General features: G+C 44.1%; 1 protein-coding gene across 7 annotated transcripts; it reads left to right on the top strand.

The window, feature by feature from the left end:
* Positions 1-136: 136 nt before the first annotated feature.
* Positions 137-26398, top strand: ksr1a (kinase suppressor of ras 1a). 7 transcript variants are annotated; one of them, XM_015961084.3, is made up of 21 exons: positions 137-558; positions 15333-15473; positions 17486-17633; positions 17716-18196; positions 19580-19749; positions 19838-19907; positions 20013-20096; positions 21336-21397; positions 21472-21581; positions 22356-22524; positions 22690-22731; positions 22934-22982; positions 23067-23136; positions 23218-23484; positions 23554-23750; positions 23838-23934; positions 24441-24574; positions 24785-24916; positions 24997-25132; positions 25207-25340; positions 26261-26398. In XM_015961084.3, the coding sequence occupies exons 1-21, from the start codon at positions 349-351 to the stop codon at positions 26265-26267; spliced, it is 2910 nt and encodes a 969-aa protein (XP_015816570.3). In that variant the 5' UTR covers positions 137-348; the 3' UTR covers positions 26268-26398. The 7 variants fall into 7 exon arrangements, with proteins under 7 accessions (XP_015816570.3, XP_015816571.3, XP_015816569.3 ...); XM_015961085.3 differs by lacking the exon at positions 26261-26398 and adding an exon at positions 25818-26036 and having other exon boundaries at positions 23070-23136; XM_015961083.3 differs by lacking the exon at positions 26261-26398 and adding an exon at positions 25818-26036.
* Positions 26399-27031: the final 633 nt, after the last annotated feature.

Genomic DNA, 27031 nt, shown 5'->3' with positions numbered 1-27031 from the left:
TTTGTGGCCAGTGGGACTTTATTTCCCAGAATGCACCGCGCAACATGACGTTCCCAACAGCTGACAGACGGCGAAGCCTCTGCCTGAGCTGTCGGTGGACGGGAAATACACAACCCGACTCTTAACGGACACCGGAGACCTTTTAGCTGCCTGCTAACACAGTATTTCTAGAAACTCTTTCAGTTTGCCCTCGCCAGTAGTTTTTGGTTTTGTTTTAAAAGGTCGCGCGCCTGGGACTGTCAGCTAACTTCTTCCGCAATTAATAGGTCGCTGCGTCGATGGACTTATGTTTTATTTGAGCTCAGCAGTTTGACTCCAGCCCTTCCAGCCGAGCCCAAATGCTGAGGAATGGATAGCGTGTCTGCTAAAGGTGGGAAGATGGTCGAGAGTGATGAGCAGCCGGAGCGGAGGGACGGCGGCGGCGGAGCGATGGCCGCGCTCCAGCAATGCGAACTCATCCAGAATATGATTGATATCTCCATCTCCAGTTTACAGGGGCTACGGACCAAATGCGCCGCATCCAACGACCTCACACAGCAAGAAATACGCACTTTAGAGGTAACGAGCGCTCCGGGGCTGTCTGGTTGGTTAAAATGCGGAGTCACGGAGCCCCATGTCCGCCTGAATTTGAGCAGAATTACGGGGCTGCTGCAAGCGAGGCTCCCGGTGCAGAGCCCGGTGCGCCGCTGACGCTCTGCGATGCATTCACGACCCAAAATGATCCAATTAGCTTTATGTCAGGGGTTCTGATCAAATACGGATACATTTGTTAAATCATGATATTTGCGTGACCTTCTGCGTTATTTGTCTGGAGCAGCATCCCCCCTCTCCCCCCCGTGCCTGGCCTAATGGCACACATTCAATAATCTGATCTGTTACTGTATTCAGCAGCGTCGGGCTGGATTTGTAAATCCAGGCCCTAGAATATAAAAACCACACACGCTCCATGTGATTTGCAGGCATGGTCGATGTTCTCATGCATGCGGATGCACAGTCACTGTCATTTCACAGGAAGAATCCACGTTTTCACCCCCAGAAACCATCCATTTCCAGGATATTCTCCAACCACGTCACGCCTGGTGACTCTGCACATTGGTTCCACTTTAAAAATGTTTTAGACCTGGTCAACCTCAGATTCTTTTTGCCTTCATAGAATCAAATTGAAAACACTTTTATTTTCGTTGAATGTTAATGATTTTAATTATAATGACTTTTACAGATATTTATAGTATATTGGCTAGTTAATATCAATTCTACATGATTCCACTTAGGAGATTTTTGCACCGAAATGCCTCTAAAACAGATTGATGAAGTGTATAAATGACCCATGTTAAAACTGTTTTATATAAGAGATCTAAGAAAATGTTGATGCATTGTGATACTGTGAAGTTTCATAGGGATGCGCGATATATCTGCATCAATATTGGTATTGGCCGATGTTGGTCATTTAAAAAAATATCTGTATCAGTCTGATATGTGAAACTGGGCCGATATCAACGAATGATTCTTTTTCCATCTTCATTCCGTCTGTGTGTCTGAGGGTGAGAGAAATAAGGCAAGGCATTCAAAAATTCAGCTTGCACAATTTTCAGTTTATGCAAAATCTGCTGATTTCAGAAGCATAAATGTCAGCGTGTCATATATATATATATATGTATGATGTATGCTGATATATATATATATATGTATATATATATATATATATATATATATATATATATATATATATATCAGCCCAAAATTTCATATCGGTGCTTTCCTGTTATTTTTATATATATATCAATCACTGAAAGCAGCATATCGATATTTTTTATTAGAATTTACACGCAAACATGTACTGTATTTCTTTATTTGGTGCAATTCTAACTCTGACTGCTAGGTGGCAGCAGTTTTTCCTGCCTTCATCCTAGGGCGGGGCAATATGGCCTAAAGTAAATATCACGATACATTGAGGATTTCACCTTGATTACGATTAATGGACGATAACTACATGTATGCGCAGAAACAAAAGTTGTCCGGGTGTCACATGCATTACGTGACTCAAGGTGGTGCAGCGACGTTGCCAACCTACACACATCTTTTCATTGTTTTACTATCAATTTTATTGACATGGGAAACATTTTCTTGATAAGAGTTAGACATTTTGATTAGGGCTGCCACAAACGACTATTTTATTAGTCGAGTAATTGCCAGTTTTGTTGCTGATTAGTCGACTAATCGTGTGTCATGCATTCTGTCACACGCCCACAGATACACACCTTTTCGATGGTCGTCTCATATTTCCTTTCTGTCATTGTGATGAAATGTACTCGGCCTGGTTAATTATTTTGTATAGTATTCTGGGTTGAACTTCTTGATCATATCTTTAAAACCTTGATCTCCGACCATGAACGGGGTCTCGTGTCTATTACCAGCATGTTTAAAATGGCCTTGGTCAGGACGTTGGCTTGTTGCAGTGTGCACGTGTTTGGCCTTGTAAGAAACTTGTCCGTTGTAGAAGAAGAGCACTTAGCACTGTAACGTAGCGGTTAGCGTTTGTAACGTTAAAGCAAATACGTGACATAGATACGTGTTCTAAACATATAATCGCCATCACTACTATTGTTGCTACACCTATGATGCTAGCAGCTAACAAGAGGTAAACTTAGAGGCGACTCTTTGTTCTCCGCCGTCACGTGCTTCCTTTTAAGATGCTCGTGCATCGTCGATGTGCTCCTGTGAAACAAGAGTTTTACCTTACAGAGTTTGCACTCTACTTCTCAGTTGTTTTCATAAAATGCTCACAAACCATTGAGCTCCGTTGCCGACTCGCCATGATGCGAGTAAGTGATTCTGATTTGAATGCTGAGCTGCAGTGGCACTACTGCGCATGTGCCTCGACTCACGTAAGCAGCGGCTGACACGGGTGGCGGCTAGCGCACATGTGCGTTGAGCAGAGAGGCAGGAAGCAAATGCCGAACGTGCCGCAGCAGGTGAGATTTAAAAAATGCTCATACAATAAACAACGCGTCGACTATTAAATTAATCGTCGTCATGACGCGTCGACTAATCGTGGCAGCCTTAATTTTGATAACGATACATTTTCGATTTAATACCCAGCCCAACTTCATCCCAATGAAATGAGATCTTGCAGCAACTCTGGATGTATCTAAGAAGCTTCTGGGCTGACTTCTCCAGTTACATTCAGTCTTAAAAACCGAACACTGTCTGGCTTTAAAAAAAATTAGCTTTTAGCATCGTAACATATCATAGGGTTAGAGTTGTGATATATTACTTAGTTCCACATTCTCGCCAATGCGCCCTAATGCAGAAGATCCAGAGACAAGATGGTAAATTGGTTTTCTAGTTCATGCTTTATTTATTTGAGCCTTATACCTTGGCAAAAAGGAATCCCCAGTCCTGATTGGCTGGAGGCTATCAATAATCCATGTCTGTTTTATTTCTGTATAACTGAACACCCCTATGAACCATTGTACAGTTGCCCTTAAAAACCAACGTTCCAGAAAGCGGCGGGCATTTAGTTTCAGTCGCGCCGAGACACAATAAACTGGTTTCAAAAGACTTTCAATATCCCAAAGAGTCATGGCTGATGAATAAATTAGCTTTCCAAAGCTCAGTTAATGCATTTGTCAAGTTAAACTGGATCAGTAGTCTTGTTTATCTAAGCACAGAGGCAGATTCATGCAAGAAAATACAGGAAATGACAAATGTTTTGTGCCCGCCTGGGCAACTTTTCCTCTAGTTTGAGAGCGTACGTGTCAAATACATTTTTGTCTCCTGTGCTGGTTGGAAGGCTGCTGGTGCAGGTCGGAAACTTGCTGCTGTGTCGTTGCAAACTGACAGCAGTACTGAAGTTCTGAGTTAAATGGAAAAGCGTGAGGGCATTATTGGAAAAGGAAACCAGACAAACACGGTTTGCTTGTTCTGTAGTTTTTTGTGGTCCGCCCTAAATCCCCTTTTGATCTTTCTACTCGGTGATAACAGAAGCGAAGCTGAAATTCAGGTTGCACGTTTGTCTCCTGGAGCAAAGATGTAAGTTATCCAAAGCAAGCCTGAACTGGTTAATGGAATCATGAAGTCTCGGCTTGTTCTTGTCGACATTCTTTTCTTCCTTACCCATCGTCATGTGCGCCCTGTCATTGCAACAGGACGTGATCTGGCAGAGTACTTCCTGAGGTATGTCGTCTCGTAGATGCGTTTTGCACCGGCATTGTTCTGCATGACAATGGACACGCAGTGCCGCTCTCACATGCTTCTTGGACACCACAAAAACTGTTCTGTGGAGCTTTTTTTTACCTCTTTCCTATAAGGCAGTTGTAAAGGACAACCTCTTGTAGTTGGCGTCTAAGCATTGGATGCGGTTACGTCGAGTTAGTTTCTGTTTGGTTGTGGTCCTGCGTTGTTGTGCCTTTGGGTCAGAACAACGAGGGGATTCTGTCTTGAGATCAACTTTCTCCTGCAGGTAATATCACAGTTTCAAATGCTGTCTGACTTTTCTTCGCTGTGCCGGAAATGGGTACTGTAGATGCTTACTGATTTACAACGCAGCTAACTTCAAGTCATTGTTATTTATTGAGTCCTTTTTTTTTACTTCTTTACTAAGTCAGTTGTAAAGGTGCAGACACAAACCGTCTCTGGACAGCAGTGGCTTTAGACCTGTCCGTATTTTATAAAGCCTGCTCATGCAGATATGACTGTTTCTAAGCTAAAGCTAAAGGCAACTTCAGGCAGATGATGAAAACAATGAACATCTGCATGCTTAGTCATAATTCTAATGGAAAATGACTAAATTCCTCCCTGAAGTTGTGCATCATTTGGCTAACTTTGTCTTCAAAACACTGCTGAGTATTGCTGCCGGTTGCTTCCCCCCCCCCCCCCCCTTCTGCTTAGTTGGATGTTATCTGCTTCTTAATGTGGTTTCAATCACAGAGTATAAATACATCAGAAACCACATTTCCAGTATTCTTGCGTGTTGCTTTTTTAACTGTTAAACAATGATTTCACTCCTCCACGTTGTTGCCTGCTGTTGTACCAGACAACCTAACTGGAAGTGAGGTGTCATCAAACCAAATTTATTTGAATTTTTACAATATTTAAAATAGATCATAAATATCTGGGCAAATTATTTGATAAGGAATGAAAGAGGGGGTCCTTTAAAATAAAGCGCAACATGATACTACCTCTTTAAAAGCTTTTTTGTCTTTTGCTTCATGATAGAAGACAAAGTTTTTTTTCCCCAACTTGCACAATATTAGAAGTTAAACCAACAGTTTGTGTAATGGCAGATGACTGTTTGGACTGCAGTAAATGACAGGCTGTTTTATTTTAAGTAACATGCATAACGTCAGATGGGCTCACATGACCCCAGATGCCCACATCCAGTCTAAATTAGATCAAACAAGAAGCTAAAGCCTGCATCTTACTGGGTGATGACATCTGGTGTTAGTTTGATAACCGCATTTGCAAGAGAGTTTCCAAAATGGCGATTTGTGAGGGTTCTGAAGGTCCTCACAGACGTGCCAGGGCCTCAACCACCTATCACTTCACCATTGGACATGTTGAAAAGGAAAAAGAGTCCAATAAAAAATAAAAATTTTCACAAAATTCAGAAAGTTGATGTCATGGAAATCATAAAATGCGAGTCTGCTGAGAGGCTGCTGATCAAAATGTGAATAAAATTGAGGAAAAGTTGCAGGCAAATTGTGAGTATGTTGCAATAAGACAGTTGGCATAATTACTTTGCCCCACATGAGGCACACACACACACACACACACACACACACACACACACACACACACACACACACACACACACACACACACACACACACACACACACACACACACACACACACACACACACACACACACACACACACACACACACAACCTGCCACAGAAGCGTTGTATACATTCAGCCTGATCCCAATTCTAGATTTGCATTAGGTCTGCCCGATATTAGGAAAACCTGCGATGCGCGATAATGGTGATTAAAATTGCGATGGTGATATGACTTGCAATAAATAAACACCTATTTCTAGAACAAAAATATCAAAAACAAAGAAATAAAATGAAAATGGGGAAAAAGATGAACAAGAGAAGGCAATCAGCAGACCCTGGATAAATCGGGCATGGCAGAAAGAGCAGAAAGAAGCAAACAGGTGTTTGCTAGACATCCAATTTAAGTGCTGTCCACCTTGGGGAGGGCATCTAACCTTTAAGAACCCACCCGATTGGCCAAATGGGTGAAGCGCTGTTATTTGATTTGTCAAAAACGTCATGCTTCCTTTGACAAAATGCTAAATTTGTATCAAACATTTGAGCTGCCCATGCTCTGCAGCTTTTCTGTCCTTTGCAATATGCGTACTGGGCATGCTGATATTGTGATGATACGTTTGCGATGTATTATGCAGCCTTAGTTGGCATCATTTTAAACTGTTTAAAAGCACGGAGAGTGTTGTGGGCATGCTGATGACTGAACCGTTTAATCCCATCGTAAAGAACTAGTTTATTGGTTTCAAATAGATCATGTTGCTTCCAAACTATCCTACTAGTTTGAGTCTGAAGAACAGATGATGCAGATGTTTTAACTCCCTTTCCTCACTTCCAACGCTTTGACCCTAATGAAGACGGTTTTTGTTTCTGGTGAAACTGTCGGGGTTTCTAGTAGGGATGGACAATACAGGTGCTGGCCAGTAAATTAGAATATCATCAAAAGGTTGAAAATATTTCAGTAATTCCATTCAAAACGTGAAACTTGTACATTATATTCATGCAATGCACACAGACCAATGTATTTCCGATGTTTATTACGTTTAATTTTGATATTTATAGGTGACAACCAATGAAAACATCAAATCTGGTATCTCAGAAAATTAGAATATTCTAAAGGCCAATGAAAAAATGTTTGTTTCTCTAATGTTGGCCAACTGAAAAGAATGAACATGAAAAGAATGTGCATGTATAGCACTCAATACTTAGTCGGGGCTCCTTTTGCCTCAATAACTGCAGTAATGCGGCGTGGCATGGACTCGATCAGTCTGTGGCACTGCTCAGGTGTTATGAGAGCCCAGGTTGCTCTGATAGTCGTCTTCAGCTCCTCTGCATTGTTGGGTCTAGCGTATTGCATCCTCCGCTTCACAATACCCCATAGATTTTCTATGGGGTTAAGGTCAGGCGAGTTTGCTGGCCAATCAAGGACAGGGATACCATGGTCCTTGAACCAGGTGCTGGTGGTTTTGGCACTGTGTGCAGGTGCCAAGTCCTGTTGAAAGGTGAAGTCTGCATCCCCATAAAGTTGGTCAGCAGCAGGAAGCATGAAGTGCTCTAAAACTTCCTGGTAGACGGCTGCATTGACCCTGGACCTCAGGAAACAGAGTGGGCCAACACCGGCAGATGACATGGCACCCCACACCATCACTGACGGTGGAAACTTTACACTGGACCTCATGCAACGTGGATTCTGTGCTTCTCCGCTCTTCCTCCAGACTCTGGGTCCTTGATTTCCAAAGGAAATGCAGAACTTGCTTTCATCAGAAAACATAACTTTGGACCACTCAGCATCAGTCCAGTCCTTTTTGTCCTTGGCCCAGGCGAGACGCTTCTTGCGCTGTTTCTTGTTCAAGAGTGGCTTGACACACGGAATGCGACACCTGAATCCCATGTCTTTCATGAGTCTCCTCGTGGTGGTTCTTGAAGCGCTGACTCCAGCTGCAGTCCACTCTTTGTGGATCTCCCCCACATTTTTGAATGGGTTTGTCGTCACAATTCTCTGCAGGGTGCGGTTATCCCTAGAGCTTGTACACTTTTTTCTACCACATTTTTTCCGTCCCTTCGCCTGTCTGTTAATGTGCTTGGACACAGAGCTCTGCGAACAGCCAGCTTCTTTAGCAATCACCTTTTGTGTCTTGCCCTCCTTGTGCAAGGTGTCAATGATTGTCTTTTGGACAGCTGTTAAGTCAGAAGTCTTCCCCATGATTGTGGTGCCTTCAAAACAAGACTGAGGGACCTTTTAAAGGCCTTTGCAGGTGTTTTGAGTAAATCAGCTGATTAGAGTGGCAGCAGGTGTCTTCTATATTCAGCCTTTTCAGAATATTCTAATTTTTTGAGATACCAAATTTGGAGTTTTCATTAGTTGTCACTTATGAATATCAAATTTAAATGTAATGAACATTGGAAATACATTGGTCTGTGTGCATTGCATGAATATAATGTACAAGTTTCACGTTTTGAATGGAATTACTGAAATATTTTCAACCTTTTGATGATATTCTAATTTACTGGCCAGCACCTGTATATCGGCATCAATATCGGTATCGGCCGATGTTAGTCATTTTTTAACGTATTGGTTCGACAAATAAAACCGAGCTGATGGTAACAACTGATATTTTTTCCATCTGGTCTCCATTTGTTTGCCTGTTTTAGAGGGTGAGGGGTTGATGTGTAATTGTTTAGTCATGCGAACAGTGATGGTAATCATGTCAGAACTGTAAATGTGTGTGTTGTGTGTCCATAATAATGTAATTTCAGATTTAATCATTTTCATTCTGTACAAAATCTGCTGAATTTAGATGCATTAATGTCAATATATCGGTATCAGCAAATATTGGTTATCGGCCATAACCGCGATCTTGATATCGGATATCGGTATCGGCCCAAAGATTTCATGTCGGTACATCATTAGTTTCTAGTGCAGTAAAGATCAGCGGCTTTACTTCCTATGTCGTTACTGGCACACTGGTTTGCAACTTACCATAAGAGTGCACTTTCACTTCATGGTTTATCCCTCCGTGAGAATGCTCTGGCCACATGCCCCGTGTGCATTAGGACCTTGTTGGTCTAAGATTTGGGATGATTCTTATAAAGTTCTCAATCTGCTGCAGGTCTGCCAGTCTAGGGTATGGATCTCCCTCTGTAGCAGATGCAGCAGATGTAATTACTACCAAAGCTGCTAATTCAGGCGCTGAATTTGCTCAATCTGTCTGAGGTCAGAAGTTGTCTCACTTGTGGTGCTCGGGGTTATCGTTCCCGTATTGCGCTGGAGTGCAATCAACAGCGGCTTGAACTGGCTTCATTCTCTCATCGAGCCAGCTTTATTATTCCACTTGAACCATGTGTTTTTTCTGTCTCGTCAGTGAGAGGATAATGATGCCGGCCTCAAACGGAGAGCTAACTGGCACTTCACTTTTCACATGTTAATCCCACTCAGCTTGGTCTCTATCTGCCTCTCATGCTGCCTCTGTTTTACCTCAACAGCAGCTCTTTATAATCCTGACTTTTTATTTTAAATCTCTTGCACTGCGTTGTATACTTGTGTGTTCCTAAATTCCTTCTTTAGCATAACCCAGCAACAGAGAAATGTCCATTTAAATACATTTTTGAATATGTGGAGGCTATGTTTTACGTAATTTCTAAACATGAGGTGCTATTTTTGGTGAGAGGCTTTCTGTAGAGAGCAACAAACAGCAAAGCGTTGCTGTGTTTAGTCTCCTCATGATGTTGGGGAGAGTTTGGAGCGCTCGTGGTGCGAGCTGTTGTGGCTGCATCTATATTTAGACGTCTTTCTTCCTACGCATTTTCAGGGTTGGTTGTTAAATAAGAAACTCAAATGACGCGCAAAGAGCCTGAGTGAGAGGGGGGAGCGGGCAGGAAAGGGGAGGGGGAGAGACAAAGCCAATCGGTGAGTGTGTGTTGGTGTGTCCCTAGAAGTAGACGGCAGAATGTCGCTTGCGTCAAGGTGTAGAGGAAACACAACTGGTGACTATCAGCACTGACCCTGACTGTTTCCTCTTTGCTTTGCTCCCTTTTTTTTTGGGGGGGGGGGGGTCTTTCCCTTACAGAAATGGCAGGTGTAGCCAACAAGAGTACACTGCTTGATGTGGAAATGAGAAGAAATGCTCGCCTTGATCTATTCCTGCAGTTGCATCACATCCTGTAATTTTCAGGTCTTCTTTCTTTGAGAAGAGATTTGCTCGCCGGAGCTCCCAGTCAGAAGGAAGATGGTTTAAACTAGAAAATCAGCTGCAACTGACGCAAGTTGTGTATTAATTAATCTGATTAATCTACCAGTTAAAATATCTCAATGATTTAATCTATTTTTTCCTCACCAGTGAACTCTGGTAGTCATTTTTACCACAAAATAAACACGTGAGAAGGTCTTAATAAATATGTATTTTTAAATTTAGTCTGAAACTAATTTCAATCACCTAAATTAGGTGTGTAGGTTTGATAAAACCTAACAACAGCAGATGGAGGTGATCAGCCCAGGTTCTGGGCTAAAAGTGCCCTTAAGCTAGATGAAAGTACTTTTAGGCTTCTTTGACTTTTGAAATTGTGCTCTGTAAACACACATGTTCTGACTGAAGCTCAGGTGGTACAGACTAATTACTGGAGTTGACTTAAATCTAATTATTATGGTTGTCGTCCTAAACTATAGCGAAAGTAGGGATAGAGTAGTTATATGTTGGTTAGCCGATATATCGGGCCAGTGTTTACCAAAAGCAAAAGATGTGAGGAAAGGGAAAAATAAAATTGGCAAGAAAAGGCAATCAGTGGATCCCGGGAAAAGCAGAATCCACAGAAAGAGCAGAGCAAAGCTAACTCAGGTGTTTGCTAACCATCAAAATTGAGTGCTGTTTGCCTCGGGGGCGGGCATCTAACCTAATAGAACCCACCCAATTGGCCACATGGGTGAAGAGCTCTATTTGATTTGTTAAAAAAAGTCATGCTTCCATTTGACTGAATGCTTTATGTGTAGCAAACATTTGAGCTGACACTCATTGCGATATTTATCTGTTCTTTGCGATAGGCATTGTGTGCATGCTGATATCGCGATAACGATATATTTACGATGTATTGTGAGGCCCAAGTTGATATGATCATCATGACCTCTACCTATTGATATCGGCAATAGAAAACCTATGTTGGTCAATCATAAATTTACAGTAACAGAACCTTTAATCTACAATGGATGTGCTGAATATAGACATTGAAGATCCTGTATTCGATGAACTGGCTTTCCATAGATGCCCGTAACTCTGGTTAGGCGTAGAGTGTCATGACTCGAACAGAGCAACCCTAGTATGCCAGCATCTCCATCAGTAAACTGTAATGAAGGAGGGGTTCTGATCTACCATCCATCTATCTCCTATAAACCGTGTTCAGAAAACAATGGTGCCACTTTGCTGCAAACTGGATATCATGTGATGGCAGTATAAAGGGGGTGCGGAGGTGGTGTCCTCACTGTTGATGCGCTGTCATCAACATCTTGACATGTGACTCATGTTTTTTATCACGATTGAAGCCACATTCCTTAAACGAGCTGCTGCAAAGGGTGGCTGTCCTTCCCGTTGATCTGTTCTTCAGCTCTACAGACCAGAAGCTCCTGGATCTCTGCGTCGCTCCAGTTGGCCGTTTCAGTTGATGCCGTTTACAAATGCATAAAGGACTGTGCATGTGTACTTGCATTATACCTTTGATGCATAATGGTCACTACAGTGGACAGGTATTCAAAATGAGTATTTATTTATTTTTGCTGGTCTGTTGAAGACTTTATTGCGTTTGAGCCCCTCTATTTAGACTTCAGTAAGTCAAGCCAACATATTTTATGTTCAGATTGCACGCTGTCTTCTGAGGTGGACATGTAATAAATTATATGTAAATTATAAAAATTTACTAAAAATATTTGTTGGAATTTGTTTCGTTCACACCTAAAGATGAATGAAAAAAAATGTTACAAAATCATGGTTGAAGATTTCATAATTCTTGCATCAAAGGGTTATTGTTGCGCTAAGATCTTAATTCAAAAGTCTGGAGTTGCATTAATATTATTAGGCTAAGTGGCACGAATGTCCCAATATTCTCGCCTCGCCATGCCGCCAGTATTACCCTGATAAGTCGCCATGGTGTGCCTTCTAGGCTCACCTCTACTGGTCACCTGACTGCCAACATCGTGTTGGCTAGAACTGATCATTCGTGTGTCTGGACTAAAATATTTTATGATGTTTTTGCTCTTGTGGACTAATGAGGAAACATGATATCCTTATGAGATCTGGACTCGTGGGGATCAGTCTGTTCAGATGTAGATCTTTGTGTGTCCTTTTAGTCTGGAGAAACGGAGCTGACCTTCCTGTGCACATATCATTTTCTGGGATTGCTGCTCAGTTCTCAGATAGGTCTTGCTATCCTTGGCAGGTGTGGCAAACGCCTGTGTCAGCAAGAGGCTTGAGAAAACAAGTAAGGCTCCCTGAGTCTGCTGTGTCAGGCTGGCCGCTGCTGGGACTGCTCTCCCCCTCTCTGGTGGCTGTCACTCATCTCCATGCAGCATTAGGGCCGTTGCCATGGCGTTGTTTAGCACCGCTGACAGGTGGGCTCTGACGCCATTTCTCCTCCCCTCACCTCCCACCCCCAGGCCACACGTCAAACGCTGCTTTTCTCCTCTCTGCACCAAAAATAAAGTGCAAAGGGGCCTGTGATTATCTCCGTTAGCTGGCGAGCCTGCCTGTGTGTTCAACACCGACACGCATTATGGGACTTGTGTAGTCCTTTTCATCTCCCTTATTTAGGGTCCTAATAAGTGAAGGCCCTGCTAGGGAGGAGCTAATCAGACTGCTGTCGTGTTCCTGTAGAGATGCTGGGTGACATTTCTGTGTCGATGTTTTGTTTCTGAGCTCGGTGTTTCACATGTATGGGAAAATCCCACTGAAATGTTGCTGACGACTCAGAAGAGGGGTTGCTAGGTAACCTGATGTCACAGTGCTGCACTATTGTGTATAGGGAGGTAAAGGAGGAGGCTGGCTCATTAGCCACAATGAGTAAATGTCTCACTGCTGTCTGATCAGGCCAGAGCTGATGTAATATGAGCTGCTTTAGTAACTCCGTATTTGATAAGAACACGTTGTGTTTTATATTTAGACATGTTTGTCTTTTAGTTCTATGGCAAACCTTTGATCACAGCTTTGTTGGACTTTATCAACACTAAAAAAAAAACAATGCTTGTGCTTATTAAGGGTGCAGATGCGTACGAGTCAGAACGTCCTTTTTAACTATCGTGTTTACAACCCTGTCCTGATCTCCCTTCAAGCACTGCAGCTTTACAGGAAGTGATAGCCAAGAGTGAAGGGTTCGTGACCTTTGGGGCTTTCTGCAACATGCAGTTCAGGAATTTATCTGGTGAAATTCACCAACCCCATCATGGTGAAGTTAATGAGCCACATGGTTAACACTTGTGTTAATCTTAGTTCACGCTACGAGACGAGTTAATGTTTGCGTTTTGGGCCTCATCGCTGCGTCTGCTCTCAGAAATGTACCAAGTTAGCTTAATCTTTATGAAACATGAACGCGCTGCATGGCGGCACACTTGTTAGCACTGTTGCCTTGCAGCAAGAAGGTTGCAGGTTCGAAACTCGGCTGCAGCCCTTCTGCATGGAGTTGCTTGTTCACCCCATGCATGTGTGGGTTTCCCCCACAGATCACAACACACCCTATAGGTTAAAGATTGTACGTCGCTTTGGATAAAAGCGTCTGCCAAAAAAATAAACATAAACGTGAACCAGCTCTCGTGGCATTGCCCTAGCTCTGCTGGTTGATAGTGATTCATTAGTTAACATTTGCTGTTGTCGCTTTCAAACGTCCTCTGTGAGTCTGGTAGCTGATGAATGGCTGCTGAGCTGAATAACAGGTCCAGGGTCAACATGTGGAGAACTTGCCTCCTCTTCATCCTCATTTTCTGCAGCCTTTTCATGCACAAGATGCTTTTATTTGCCGCTGCAAAGCAGCCACTTTTACAACCCAAGGCCACGTTTTGCGAGCGCGGCGCTGCTGTGAGTGCCTCTCTCCGCCTGATGAGTGGAGGCGTCATTGAGACGGTTGAATGTACAGAAAAAGACACGCGCTCGCCACTCTCGTTGCAGCGCTCGGAAGGTGTGCAGTGGGGTTTTTTTGAGCTCGCTGGTCGTGCACACAGCTCATCGGAAGGTGCTGCCTGCTGTAATGGACTCTCTCAGATAGAAGGCGAGATAAGGACACACTATACAGTAATGATGAGCTGCACGATGCGGCCCGCTGCAAACCAACACCAAAGTGTTCATTGTAATACTCAGGACGGACCACTGCACTTGACATGAAAGCATTAAAGTCTCGGCTCTTTGTTGTCGTTTTTTGAAACTTCAATGTGATCCTTAGCGTGAACTTTTTAAACGTGCCAAAGTTGTCTAAAACCTCTGATGTGATCTTAAACTTCTACCAGAAGTCTGACGTGCCAATCAGCAGATGTGAGGGTAGGTTTTAACAGACTCCTCTGCTAAACGGGGGTTTGTTCGGTTCCTCACATCCCCGTCGTCTCCACTGGAACGTTGCAACGCTGTTCAGAGATAAAACAATCAAATTAAAGCAATGCTTCTTATCGCCCTAGATCTTCTTTTTTTTTTTAATCAACTAAACTACAGATTGGCACGAGTGTGAGAAAAGGCGCAGACGTGTTGCACGTCTCAGAGTTACTGATGGCAGGGAAGTAGAGTAACTCAAAACTGGCTCCTTGTGTGGCGCCGCGGCCGTCTGTGATGTGAAGAAGCTGCTTCTTTGTGAGCACCTCAGATTCTCTCTCTAGATGGACGATGATAGCAGCTTAGATCTAATTAGCTGCTGAAGGCACTTGGAAAGCAACCCTGGTGTGGTCACTGGAGGCAGACTGGGTTCAGAGTGGAGGTGGAGCTGTTGGAAGACATCTGTATTGGTTCATCTATTTCAAAGGGATATTCCACTCCTAAGTGACATTTTGTAACCAGCGCAGTAATTCTCCTGGTCCGGCAGCAGCCCGCTGTGTTATATCCGTGCACCGTGCTACAGTGCTTTGTTGTGATGTAGTCCCAAGTCTAAATCGGCTCCTGGGAATCCTTTGTGCCACTTCTTACTTTTAATTTGCAGTCGACGTGATGATTGGGTTCACCAGGAATAACTGGGTTCATTATTGAGTAATTTTAATGATTTTTGCGCACAAAATGCTAGTTCCTGCTATTCACTTCCATCGTTTATGCTAAGCTAAAGCAGACGGACTGCTGCCACGCCAGGAGAATTACTGCGCTGGTTACCAATTATTTTTTTCTCACATATCTAACTCTACAGAAAGCGGAAATGGACTAAATTTCACTTAGGGGTGGAATATCCCTTTAAGTGAAATCAACCAAAATCATTAGCGGGCATAAAATCACAAATTTTGTGCCTCTTTGACAAAGTGCATTTGATGTTTGTGAGGCGGATACCGCCTCCTTCCGCTGCTGTAGACCCCTCTAACCTGCCCCTCCCACCTGTGCCTTGTTCTCTGTTGCTCCCTGCAGGTGAAGCTGATGAAGTACATCTGTAAACAGCTGCAGTGCAAGCAGAAAGTGCCGGAGACGGAGAGACCCGAGGCCCTTAACAGCTACCCACGCTTACGAGACTGGCTTCGCACCATCAACCTGCGACCGGAGCTCATCCAGGTAGGCCTCTTTGTGTTTGTGTGTGTGTGTGTGTGTGTGTGTGTGTGTGTGAACTCTGTCCCGCTCCCATCTGGGCGACTGCGTGTTTCCCTTGTGTACTCCCTCTTCACGTGTGCACGAGGAATGCCTGAGCAGCAGAAGTCAGTTTTGCTTTGGTTTGGGTTAGCATCTCGTGTTTAAAGGAGACGGATACAGCAGGAGCTGTTGTTTAGGTGGATTTATCCTGGATTCCCCAAAAGCTGGTTCCCAGCTGGAGCTTCACCCCGTGTTTGAGACTGCTTTTCTTCTGCAGGTGTGTGAGAACTGTCACTAAAGTAAATGTTTGTTCAAGGCTCATATGCTTCTGAGAGCTCTCAGGGCTGGAGTTTTGGGTATTTGCATGTGGATTAAGACCTATCAGGTTTGTTTGATGCTCGTTTTTCTGCCTAATTTTCCATGTGAAGATGTTAATTTATTCTGGAGATGACGGAATCAACTCGGTTCTAACAGACCAACAAGTCTGAGCAGAAGATCTGTGGATGAGCAGAATTCCTGCTTTAGTCCAGATCTTATTAAGCAGTTGAGAAATGAACCGGTGATCCTCTGACTCGTTGATCCTTTTAAATCTTTTATCCAAATGTTTGTTTAACTCCAGCCATTAAAAAGAGCCGTTTCATGGTGGAGGTGGCTCTAGATGCTGGTTTACATGTTTGGTATCCCGACGCACAACTTCCACGGCTCGTCATCTGACCCCCAAATATCCTCCCACGTCATCAGGCGGAGATTTTGTAGAGCGCGTCTTCTGGTCCCGTTCTGCGAGGGTTGGGATTATGCAACCAGTGTTCCAAAAACACTACAATGATTGTAGTTTGTAGCTTATTTATGGAATCCAGCCTCCGTTCCCACGCCTCAGCTTCCAGACAGCGATTCCGTGGCAGACAGGAGCAGCCGCGGTGGCTGGCGTCCTCTCTGCTTTCTGTGAATTAGTCAAATTTGGATCCTTTCAGCTTTATTAGCGAATCATTTTCAAAGCAGAAATATGTTCTTGATAAGAAAGCCAACAGTCATTGTGTGTGTTTTATGTTCCCTTGAAATATGATTGTATTTTCCCAAACCAAAGCCTTATTTTGCAACAACATTTCGGTGACATTTAAAGTGCATTTCCTCACAGAAAGACGGTTGCAGGTTTGAATCTGGCTGCGAGGGTTTCCCCCCAGTCCTCCTGTTTCCACCCACAGACCAAAAACATGCATGTTGGGTGATTAAAACCGAATAACTATAAAACTTGAAACTAAATGAGGAGTTTCCTTGTATTTAACAGGATGAGAGGAGGGCAGACCCACCGCTACGTTTCAGTGCCACATCTTTCATCTTTGTTGTTGTGCGTCTGCTTGTGTGCTCTTGGTTTTTGCTTACAGTGTACATATGAGTGTGGGAGGTTGCCCTAGTTCTGCGAACAGTGTTTGGCCTCTCAGAGCAAGGGTTTAACCCGACTGATAAGTGACTGCGCACTTCCCTTGTAAAGAAAAATGACATCCGAAACGTACTGGACAAGGTCCTGTGACCTCCTGTGATGTTTTTGTGCTTCGCTTTGCTCGGTGACCCAGTAAAAGTCTTTTAGGTATTTTGGGGTTTTCCTTTATTACTCTAATCAAAACTTCAGCTATATAGTCGTCTAAAGTAATCATCATCTTGTTGGGTTTAGTTTGTCTTACCATCAGTATGACCAAATTTTTAACTTCTGTAAATGTATCTGCATTAATGTTAGTGTGTGTGTGTGTGTGTGTGTGTGTGTGTGTGTGTGTGTGTGTGTGTGCCTTCTCTATAGCTCTTTGTGTAAACTGTGTAGACATGATACACTCCATCACCCTAAACCTTTGTTTTTAAATCCCCAAACTAAATATATGGCCAGCTCCAGCTTGTTTTCTTAAAGTGACAGAGCTCTGAAACAGCTCAGTCTGGAAGTTCTGTTACATTTGTTCTAATGCCGTCCGCACTGAGAGCCTTCCATCTGCTTCACCTCTTTCCTGCAGGCAGTTGAGGTGAAGCTGTCCCTGGATTCTCTCCAGCAGATGACAGGTGCTCAGGTGAGAGATACCATGAGAAGACTGGATTCCACCTCAGAAGAATGTGCTAAACTCAGTGCTGCCCTCTCCTGTCTGAAGAGTGCTACTGAATCAGGTACGTATCAGCTCCATCTCAGCCTCTGTGCCTGAGTGCTTTAGTGTTTTGTGGGACTGACTTCTAGTTTTTTCTCTTCCAGGAGGAGAGTTGAGAGAAGACGGTGTCTCTTGGGTGTCTGAGCCCACCAGGAGGGACAGTGGCTCTCTACTGACTGCAGATCAGCTAACCAATTTGGGAAACACCCTTCGCCCTCACAGTCCATCACCTTTAGCCCGCCCTTGTACCATTCAGTCCACCCCGTCAACTCCGTCTGCCATCTTTCCTCATCCCCGTTTGGGCTCGGTTTCGGCGGCGCCCACACCAGACGCGTTCGCGTCATACACTCACGGCGAAATCCCTCTCACGGATCCTTTCCCTACGCCTTTATATCGGACGGCCCGTCTCCAGGGACACACCTCCACTCCACCCGTAACTCCACCCTCAAAGAGGCGGCACCGGCTGAAGCCGCCGTGCACTCCTCCACCTCCATCCCGCAAGGTGCTGCATCTGCTTCCCAACATCTCCCTGACGCGCAGCAAGAGCCACGAGTCCCAGCTGGGGAATCGCATCGAGGATCACAAGTAGGCGCCATCTTTTCACTAAACTCTCATGTAGAGATCACTGCTCTTATTATGAAGGCAGCTGCTGGTTCTCCTGCATAAAAAGCAACAGGTTGGAGCTCGTTGTCACTGGTAGACTTAAAATAAAGCTTCTTACAATAAACAAATGCTACAACAAAATTCTTTCAACTGGTTTCATGGAGGTGGGATTGAATTTTGTGTGAAATTTGTGTGACTTTTACCACACTTAGAGGAAAAAAGCATCTAAAGAGCTTCACGCTGACATCTGTGGTGATGGTTTCAGCTCGTACCATCTGCTCCACACTCCACCAGCTCTTTAGTGATGACAAAGACCTCCACTGATTATAAAACAAGAGGCACAAATTTAGTTTGCAGAGCCTCTTGGAAGCAAAAAGAACGTGCTTTTATTAACATGTAGAAATATTTTCTCTAATATATTAAATTAATTTAAATATGTTAAGTTATTTAGACTCATTTTGCCCAATTTGAGCCAAAAACTCCAAAAACCTTGAAACATTGTTTTCTCTAATCAAAAGTATTAAATTCTTTCAAATATTTCAATGTATTTACAGTTATTACATTTTGTCCACTAATCTTTGAGCTAACCAGTTCTAAACCAAATATGAGTAAAAGCTGCTAAAAAGTATGAATTTTTTTAAATGATTTTCTGCAGGTGTTTACTGTTTGAATGAGTAAAGTTTATCAGTCTGTGATTTTAATCTTAAATTTTTGTATTTTAATCTATTTAAAGAACTCCTGATGTCTAAACTCTCTAACGCCGCCCCTCAACGGGCGGTTTCTCCTCAGACACGTTCTGTGTTTACATCCTGCAGCTCCTCTGCTCTTATTGTACAAGTGGAGCTAATCCCACACAAATTCCCAGAGATTATGAGTCATGTCAAAACAGGAAGCATTTCCTAGGTCTAATATAGCAAAACACTCCCACCTCTCTCTGTTGTCATTAGGGGCACACACAGACTCAGAAGAGCCTCGTGTTTATCCTCCACATCCTGTCTGTTTATAAAAAGCTCTAATGGGGAACAAAGAAATTCAAAAATCACCCAGATTTGCAGCCACCACTTCACTTATCAGTGATTTTTTTCTTGCACGTTTTAAAGCAACAGGAAACGGGTCATGTTTGAACCTTTTTCTCCTGACATGTGCGAGTGCACGTGAGTTTAAGTCCCAGGTCTGGCACCACTTGGTGTTCTTCTGACCTCGGCGTGGGTGTTAGGGATGCTGTCGTGTGCCAAAAGCTATTCAGGTGCTCCGATGTGCCCCTCTCCTGCCCTAACATAACCTTCGCTCTGCTGTAAACCTCTCTAGTGGTGCTTTAGGGCGTCCGTGGTGTCCAGGTTGTCCTGAATCTTTCTACTTCTCCAGGTGTGGTAAAAAGAACACGCACGTCAACGGTAACGGATGTGAGGATTCGCCGTCTCGCTACCCCGTCATGTCTGCGCGAACCCCTGGAGGTACCCCCTCTGCTCCCACCACAGCACATTACACCCTTCCAGGGACCCCCACCCTGATGGAGGAGCACAGCGTAGTAAAGAGTCAGTCTGACCACCCTTCTTATCAAAAATACACTTTCAGTTTAGATGTTCTCAATAAAGGAATCTTACGTTCTTCTCGTCTTGTTAGACAATGTAGCAGTGCACCGCAGTTCTCCGCAGCCAGTGAGGAGGGACATCGGTCTAGCAGTCACACACAGGTAGATCCTGCTCTTTTTATTTCTGTGATCACGATGAAACAAGCCGGCTCATCGTGTCATTACAGTAGGAGTAATGAAAATGTAACTGGTGCCTTTTTCTGGCAGGTTTTCTACCAAGTCTTGGTTGTCTCAGACGTGCCAAGTGTGCCAGAAGAACATGATGTTCGGCGTCAAATGCAAACACTGTCGGTAAGTTGAGTATTCAATTCAAAAGCCGTGTTTTAACAGCATGGAAGAGGGCCACCGAAAAGAAAAGAAAGATAATTCTGACTTTTATAATCCTGACTATTCTATTTCTTTCCTTTTTTTATTTTCCGTGCCCTTATCTTCTTCCGCATTATATTTCTAGTTTTATTTTGAAAGCTCTAAACCTGAGGTGTCCAAGCCTTTAATCCCAGAGTTTAAAAACTAAGATTGTCTCCTATTGATGATGGATTTATAGCATTACTGGCATTACTGGTCAAATCTTGAATAAAGACCATAATCTATCCCACAAAGCCTTCAAAACGGCATCTAAATATAATGTACATACATCTAAATACATAATTCACTTCAGGTGGATACAGGTATAAAACTGAACCATGCTATGCCTGTGCAACGAAATGTGGTGTTTGATTTCTACGGCCAATAATAATAATAATAATAATAATAATAAAACTAAGAAGATCTAAAGAAACAGATGAAAACCAACTAGACTGGCTGGGATCAGAAAAACGGACTCAGTGTAGTTTTAATGGAGAAGTCTGTGATTGTTGGTGAATAAAATTAACTCTGCATCAGCCGAGGTTTTCTATTGGGTCACCTTTAATCTGTAAAACACTTCCAGTTACAGTCCTTGTGTGAAAAGCACTTTATAAATAAAGACTGATTGATTAGAAAGTTGTAGTTGAGTAGTTTTCCATCACATGACTCACTATATTTGGTAACAAGCTCTTTGCACCAGGATTTAACTAAATTAATTGTAGTACGTTACTGTTAGAGTTTTATTTGAGATTCCAGTGATTTATAAACCTTTTAATGAGACATTTTATAACGATGTTAACGTACTGTAATGCTAGAGGCTGCTCAGTTCAGCTCGGTGGTTTTTAACTAAAAACTCTTAATTTTGACAGATTTCTCTCTGATTTAGAACAATTAACTGCACCTGCGTGTTTTCACCAGAAACAATACCTACAATCTTACCTGAACGTAGCGGGTTAAGCGTCCAACATTAGTTGCTATGGTGACGCAGCCCCATAAGGAGTGGACCTGTTTGAAAACACTGAAAACCCTCAGTTGAACCCAGCGTTACCTCAGTAAGCCTCTAATCCTGGCCCATCGTACATGCTCCTGATGACGCCACTTAATCTTGATGCGACTCTGAGTGCTACCGGAGCTAACGGCTAAGTGCTACCAGGCTCCTCATGTGTTTCCTCCCTCTCTGTGCAGGTTAAAGTGCCATAATAAATGCACAAAGGAGGCTCCGTCCTGCAGAATCTCCTTTCTACCAAGTAGGTTTATATTTATTTACTTCTGGAGACGATGTGCACAAACATGGTGTGATCTTACTAATGTCTGTGTGTAGTTGCCAAAATCAGAAGAACAGAGTCCGTTCCCTCTGATATAAACAACCCTGTGGACCGACCACAAGAAGCACCGCAGTTTGGTACGCTACCAAAGGCCATCACAAAAAAGGTAAAAGTCCAACTTCAGCTTGTTTGTGAGGCTGAAAAATGATGTTGTTTGATTTATTTTTGGCTTTTCGAAGCTGTTTAAAACCATAAACTGTGTTTCTAGTTACAAACTAACCTGGCCAGCTATCCTATATATGTAAATATATAGTCTGGCCATGACCCATAGACAGACCTCCCTCGTGGAGCGTAATATACGAACCGTCTCCGCAGTGCTGGGACCGATCAAAGCATCAGACAACAGGAAGTATTCATTGCAATGGAAATCTGTAGCGATGGGACTCATGACTCTTTGAAGGGAGACGTTCATTCGAGAGCCGTTTACCTCAAAGGGCCGTCCCAAAGACTGGCTCTTTGGAACAAACTGAAGCGTTCTCTCGCCTCTACAAGAGCTTGGTTCTCATTGTTCACTTCAAAGAGCCGTTCGAAAGATTCGATTAGTTTGTGAATGTGACATAACTGGAAATCATTCAACGGGGCAGGCCGCCTACACCGTCAAAGACGTAGACAAAGACGAAGTAGCTCTATCGGCTCATGTATCAAAAACAAAAAAAGCCCAAGTCCAAAAGTCCAAAGTTGAGGCCATAGCCGTTCTTGAGCCGCCGCCAACATTGTTGTTTTGCTCCGTCACAGTTCTGCCATAATGACACTAAGCCCACCATCTCTCTACCAACGCAGCGCGCTGTGATTGGCCTGGTCTAAACTAAGCCGAGCCAATGGGAGACCTGCTTTTGTCTAGATTTCTAAGCTAGTAACAAACCGGCTCTGCTCTCGCCAGGATCACCCTCCTGTAATGAACCAGCTGGACTCCAGCAGCAATCCTTCCTCCACCACGTCCTCCACACCCTCCTCCCCAGCACCCTTCCAGCAGAGCAACCCCCCCAGTGCCACGCCACCGCCCAACCCTTCACCCAAAGGCCACAGAGACAGCCGCTTCAACTTCCCAGGTGAGTCTGTCGTCCACGACAGCGGACCTGTTTAGTGTTGAGGATGCCTCACAAGCACTTTGACCCTAATCTGTTCTTTCACTGCAGCCTTTTATTCAGCAGCTTGACTAACCAAACCTCTGTCTGCCTTGCTGATCTGTCCTCCTCCTCTTATTTGTCCAAAAGCTGCGTGTTACTTTCAGCATAGACAGCAGTTTATCTTCCCCGGTGAGTTGACCCTTCCAGAGTGACACGCTGAGTTCTTGTTGCTCCATCATAGCACCCTGCAGCTTTCCCATCTTCACGCATGAGTCCCGCGTCTCCTTACTGTGTTTTTGGCACCATCTGCTGGACGTAGTGAGAAGTTGCAGGAGGCTTTTATGTTCTGGATGTGTCATTGTTTCCTAAATGGTGTTTTCCTTTTCTCTAGACGTTTCCAGTCCTTCAAGTTTGTGCTCTGATGTCATCGAAGACACGGTGTAAGATTCTGATGCGGCAAAGTTTAAATCAAATGAGGAAATGTTTCGTTTGACCTGGTTTTTACCTCATTTCCTGTTTCCCAGCAGCGAGATGCAGCAGTGTGCAGATGACATTCATACCCAGCTGGTTGAAGATGAAGATGAGGATGAGGAGGTAATGAGTTCTAGGTCTAGAAGCGGCTCTGCTGTACCAGTGGTAGTGCAAGCTCTACAAACCTTCACGGCATGGTTGCAGGAAGGTGAGGAAGACGTCGAAGATGAAGACGATGATCAAGGAGACGAGGCAGAGGACGATGATGAAGGGGAGGATGAGGAGGAGAGGGAGCAGATGAGGATGAATGTGGGCTCGGATGGTGAGTGCGACGAGCTGGACGATCTTCCCTGCTCCAGGAGGAACCAGTGGAAGGGCCCCATCTCCCGTAAGCCCAGTCAGACCAGCGTCTACCTGCAGGAGTGGGACATTCCCTTTGAGCAGCTGGACCTCGGAGAGCTCATTGGAAAAGTGAGGAATTGGACAAATCTCAGCTTTGACACGCGAGGAGGCGCCGTTTCACACTTTTTCTGTTTTCAGGGTCGCTGGGGCAGAGTGCACAAGGGTCGGTGGCATGGCGAGGTCGCCATCAGACTGCTGGAGATTGACGGGAACAATCAGGACCATCTGAAGCTTTTTAAAAAGGAAGTGATGAACTACAGGCAGACCAGGCATGAGAATGTGGTCCTGTTCATGGGGGCCTGCATGGCCCCCCCGCACCTAGCCATCATTACCAGGTACAGGACGAACACCACCTTGGGCATTATTTAAACACAAATAACAGTTTTGGTCTATTTAACCTTTTTAAAATAATTTCCCCGCAGCTTCTGTAAAGGGAGGACGCTGTATTCAGTGGTACGGGACAGCAAGCACAATTTGGACATCAATAAAACACGACAAATCGCCCAGGAGATTGTAAAGGTATTTGGTTTTCTCATTTATCTCTACATGTCACTGATGCTCTAAGTCCACTCAGCTCAAATGCGGCCCATCACCCTGGTAGCTTTACGCTAGAGACCCGTCCACGTGTGGTCTGGGTTTGAACTTTTGATCACAAACACTTCCTGTTTTCTTGTTCTCTTCTTTTGAGTGGTTTTAAGTCTACTTGGGTTCATGGCACGTTAGCAAGCATGCACGCTAGCTCAGCTGGACATTCTGAACTGACCGTAGTGGTGAGTTTGGCTTTCTTCAGCCCTGAACCGGATCAGTCACGTATTAAAATGGATTGATCTCTTTATTTACAGAGAAGATAGAAAGCATCTATTGATCTAAAATAACTCTGTGCTGTCTGGTTCCTGGTTTTAGAGGGTAACACATGGCTCGTCCTGATGGTCAACATCAGTAACCTGATAATAATCTGCATGTAATGAAGTTCTACAGAGCCACAGCCAAGTATCTGCATCCCTACGTGTTCTCTTCTGATGCAGGGAATGGGCTACCTTCACGCCAAAGGCATCGTCCACAAAGACCTGAAGTCCAAGAACGTTTTCCATGACACCAATAAAGTTGTGATCACTGATTTTGGCCTGTTTGGGATCTCTGGGGTGGTTCAGGAGGGGAGGTGAGACACAGCAGCATCCTGACTGCACTGGGATCACATGATGGTCCAGTCATTCATAATATTAGCTGATGTCTGCAGTCATGCAATAGTTTCTGGAAAGGTGGAAGTGTCTTAGATAGCACTTCCTTTGCTTTAGACCTGTTGTATGTGCACACATGAGTTGGAAATCTGCTGCAAACTAAACTTTTATTTATTTTTTTTACTATTCAGGCGTGAGAATAAACTAAAACTTCCACACGGCTGGATTTGTTACCTTGCACCAGAGATCGTGCGTAAGATGAGTCCAGGCAACAACGAGGACCGCTTGCCTTTCTCCACAGCAGCAGACGTTTACGCCTTTGGGTAAGTTCTGCCCTTCCAGACTCGCCTCAGGTGCAAGCTGCTCGATCTTCACCCCTCCACTGCTTTCCCTCTTTTATAAGAACAATTTGGTATGAGCTTCAAGCGAGGGACTGGCCAATCACCAACCAGCACATTGAAGCCACCATCTGGCAGGTGGGGAGTGGGGAGGGCATCAAGAAGATTTTGTCAGAGACCAACCTGGGCAAGGAGGTCACGGTGAGTTCACGTTGAAGTTGGTTGGGGCTGACCCTAGAGCGGCAAACGCCAACGACCTGTTGATGTCATCTCAGGACATCCTGTCTGCCTGCTGGGCGTACGACCTGAGGGAGAGACCCACGTTCACCCAGCTGGCCGACATGCTGGAGAAGCTGCCCAAGCTCAACCGCAGGCTGTCTCACCCAGGACACTTCTGGAAGTCTGCAGAGTAGGTCAAGACCCAGACATGTGAAAAGACCCTCGTGTTGTTATTAGATTATAGATTATTCCTAGAGAGATTATGTCTTATGTGGTAGGATAGGGATTAAGAGACCGGTATATGTAGCCTTGTCTTCAGCCAACACTGTAAAATAATATCTATACAGTAAGCAGCTGGTTAAGTTCATTCAGTGCAAAACGATGTGCAGGTTTTCGATTTGAGCTCGGATCTGCGTGAATGAGGAGAGATCCTAAAGAGCCGTGCAGCTGCTCAGAAGCATCGTAACAATTAAAGTTTACGTAGCTTTTATTTAGCTTTTACAGAGTTTTCCACTCAGATTGGATAAAACTGGTGTGAAGATTTAAGACATAGAGGAAAAACGTCCAGTAGTTGTTGATATTCATGCTGTAGAATCATCTCAGAGCACCTTTTTCTTTTAGCAGCAACAAAATCACATCTCACCTTCTCCGTGTTTGTCATCAAAAGGTCTCGATGAAACGACGTCGGACTTAAATCCATCCCCGTCATCCCCTCAGCTCATCTGGTTTTCAGCTGTGATCAAACCCAGAGAGTTTCATCAGCTGTTTTTGTTTTGTTTTCAGCAAAAACTCTTAAAATACTTACTCTTCTCTGCTTTTCATCCTTGATTTGCTTTTTCACACTCTTTATTTGCTTTTGCCAGCACTTGTCGCTTCACTACTCATCCATTGCTGTTTGAAGGGCAGTTTTCTCACAGCAAATTAAAACAATCAGAGAAAAAAGCTGCAACAGAAAACTCTAAATCTCTCCTCTGTGTAGAATGAACCCCAGCTTCCTCACCTGCTGAATGTCTCTAGACTAATGAACAGTCTTCTTTTCAGCGTAACTCCTGCAGTAACACCTTTCTTCTCCTTTGCCCCCTCTTTTTTTATCTTCCTTCTCTAATCTAGGTTGTAGCAGCCGCTCTGAAACATAAGCAATGCAAAACAAAGCCTGGGTCTGCCTTGCATGCTCCTGAATCCTTAACTCTTGCAGGACCGATCAAAGAAACGTGCGCTGCTTCCACTAATCCACAGTCTGATCTTCCATCTCTAACTTTATTATTGGCTGGAGAAGATCGGTGGACTCAAATGTGACCGTGGGGACGGGGGGACAGCCGCTCTTGTCCTCTTCCCTTGCTTTTCCCCCTTTCTCTCTGCCTTCCTGTGAGTAACTGGATTGTATGCCGAGCCCGGCGGCGTGCTGCGGTCTGTGCCTGCTGACGGCTGTTCACCTTCTCTGCTGCTGCGATGATGATGATGATTATATGGTGGTTCTCCCTGGGGACCTGGCCACATGGCGCCATTTTTATTTTTTCTGAGACACAAAGACACTGCTGGACATGTAATGGACCCGATCACCGCTCTGTTTATCCGTGTTCTCCTGGAGGGCTCCACATGTTGGAGAGATTCTCTCTCTCTCTCTCTCTCTCTCTCTCTCTCTCTCTCTCTCTCTCTCTCTCTCTCTCTCTCTCTCTCTCTCTCTCTCTCCTCTGCTCACTCTTTTTTTATTTTTATTTTTTATTTTTTGTATTTTCAAAGGTCTGTGTGACGGCGTGTGCTCATGCCTGGACACAACATGTACTTTGTGATTTACTTTTCTTTTGCATGCTGATATTTGCAGTGCTTATGTTACAGTTTTCCTCTCCAGGAGCGGCTGGTCGGAGTTTTCTGCTCACTTTT

This window comes from Nothobranchius furzeri, chromosome 10, assembly GCF_043380555.1.
Source record: "Nothobranchius furzeri strain GRZ-AD chromosome 10, NfurGRZ-RIMD1, whole genome shotgun sequence".
NCBI lineage: Eukaryota > Metazoa > Chordata > Actinopteri > Cyprinodontiformes > Nothobranchiidae > Nothobranchius > Nothobranchius furzeri.
This window is presented reverse-complemented; position numbering and strand designations above follow the sequence as displayed.

What these genes read in the sequence shown, in the direction of transcription:
- ksr1a (XM_015961083.3), top strand. Translation starts at nt 349, where the DNA reads ATGGATAGCGTGTCTGCTAAAGGTGGGAAGATGGTCGAGAGTGATGAG. An exon ending in TGCGACCGGAGCTCATCCAG is followed by an intron (nt 15,474 to 17,485) that starts GTAGGCCTCTTT and finishes TCTTTCCTGCAG; the next exon opens with GCAGTTGAGGTGAAGCTGTC. An exon ending in CAGAATCTCCTTTCTACCAA is followed by an intron (nt 21,398 to 21,471) that starts GTAGGTTTATAT and finishes GTCTGTGTGTAG; the next exon opens with TTGCCAAAATCAGAAGAACA.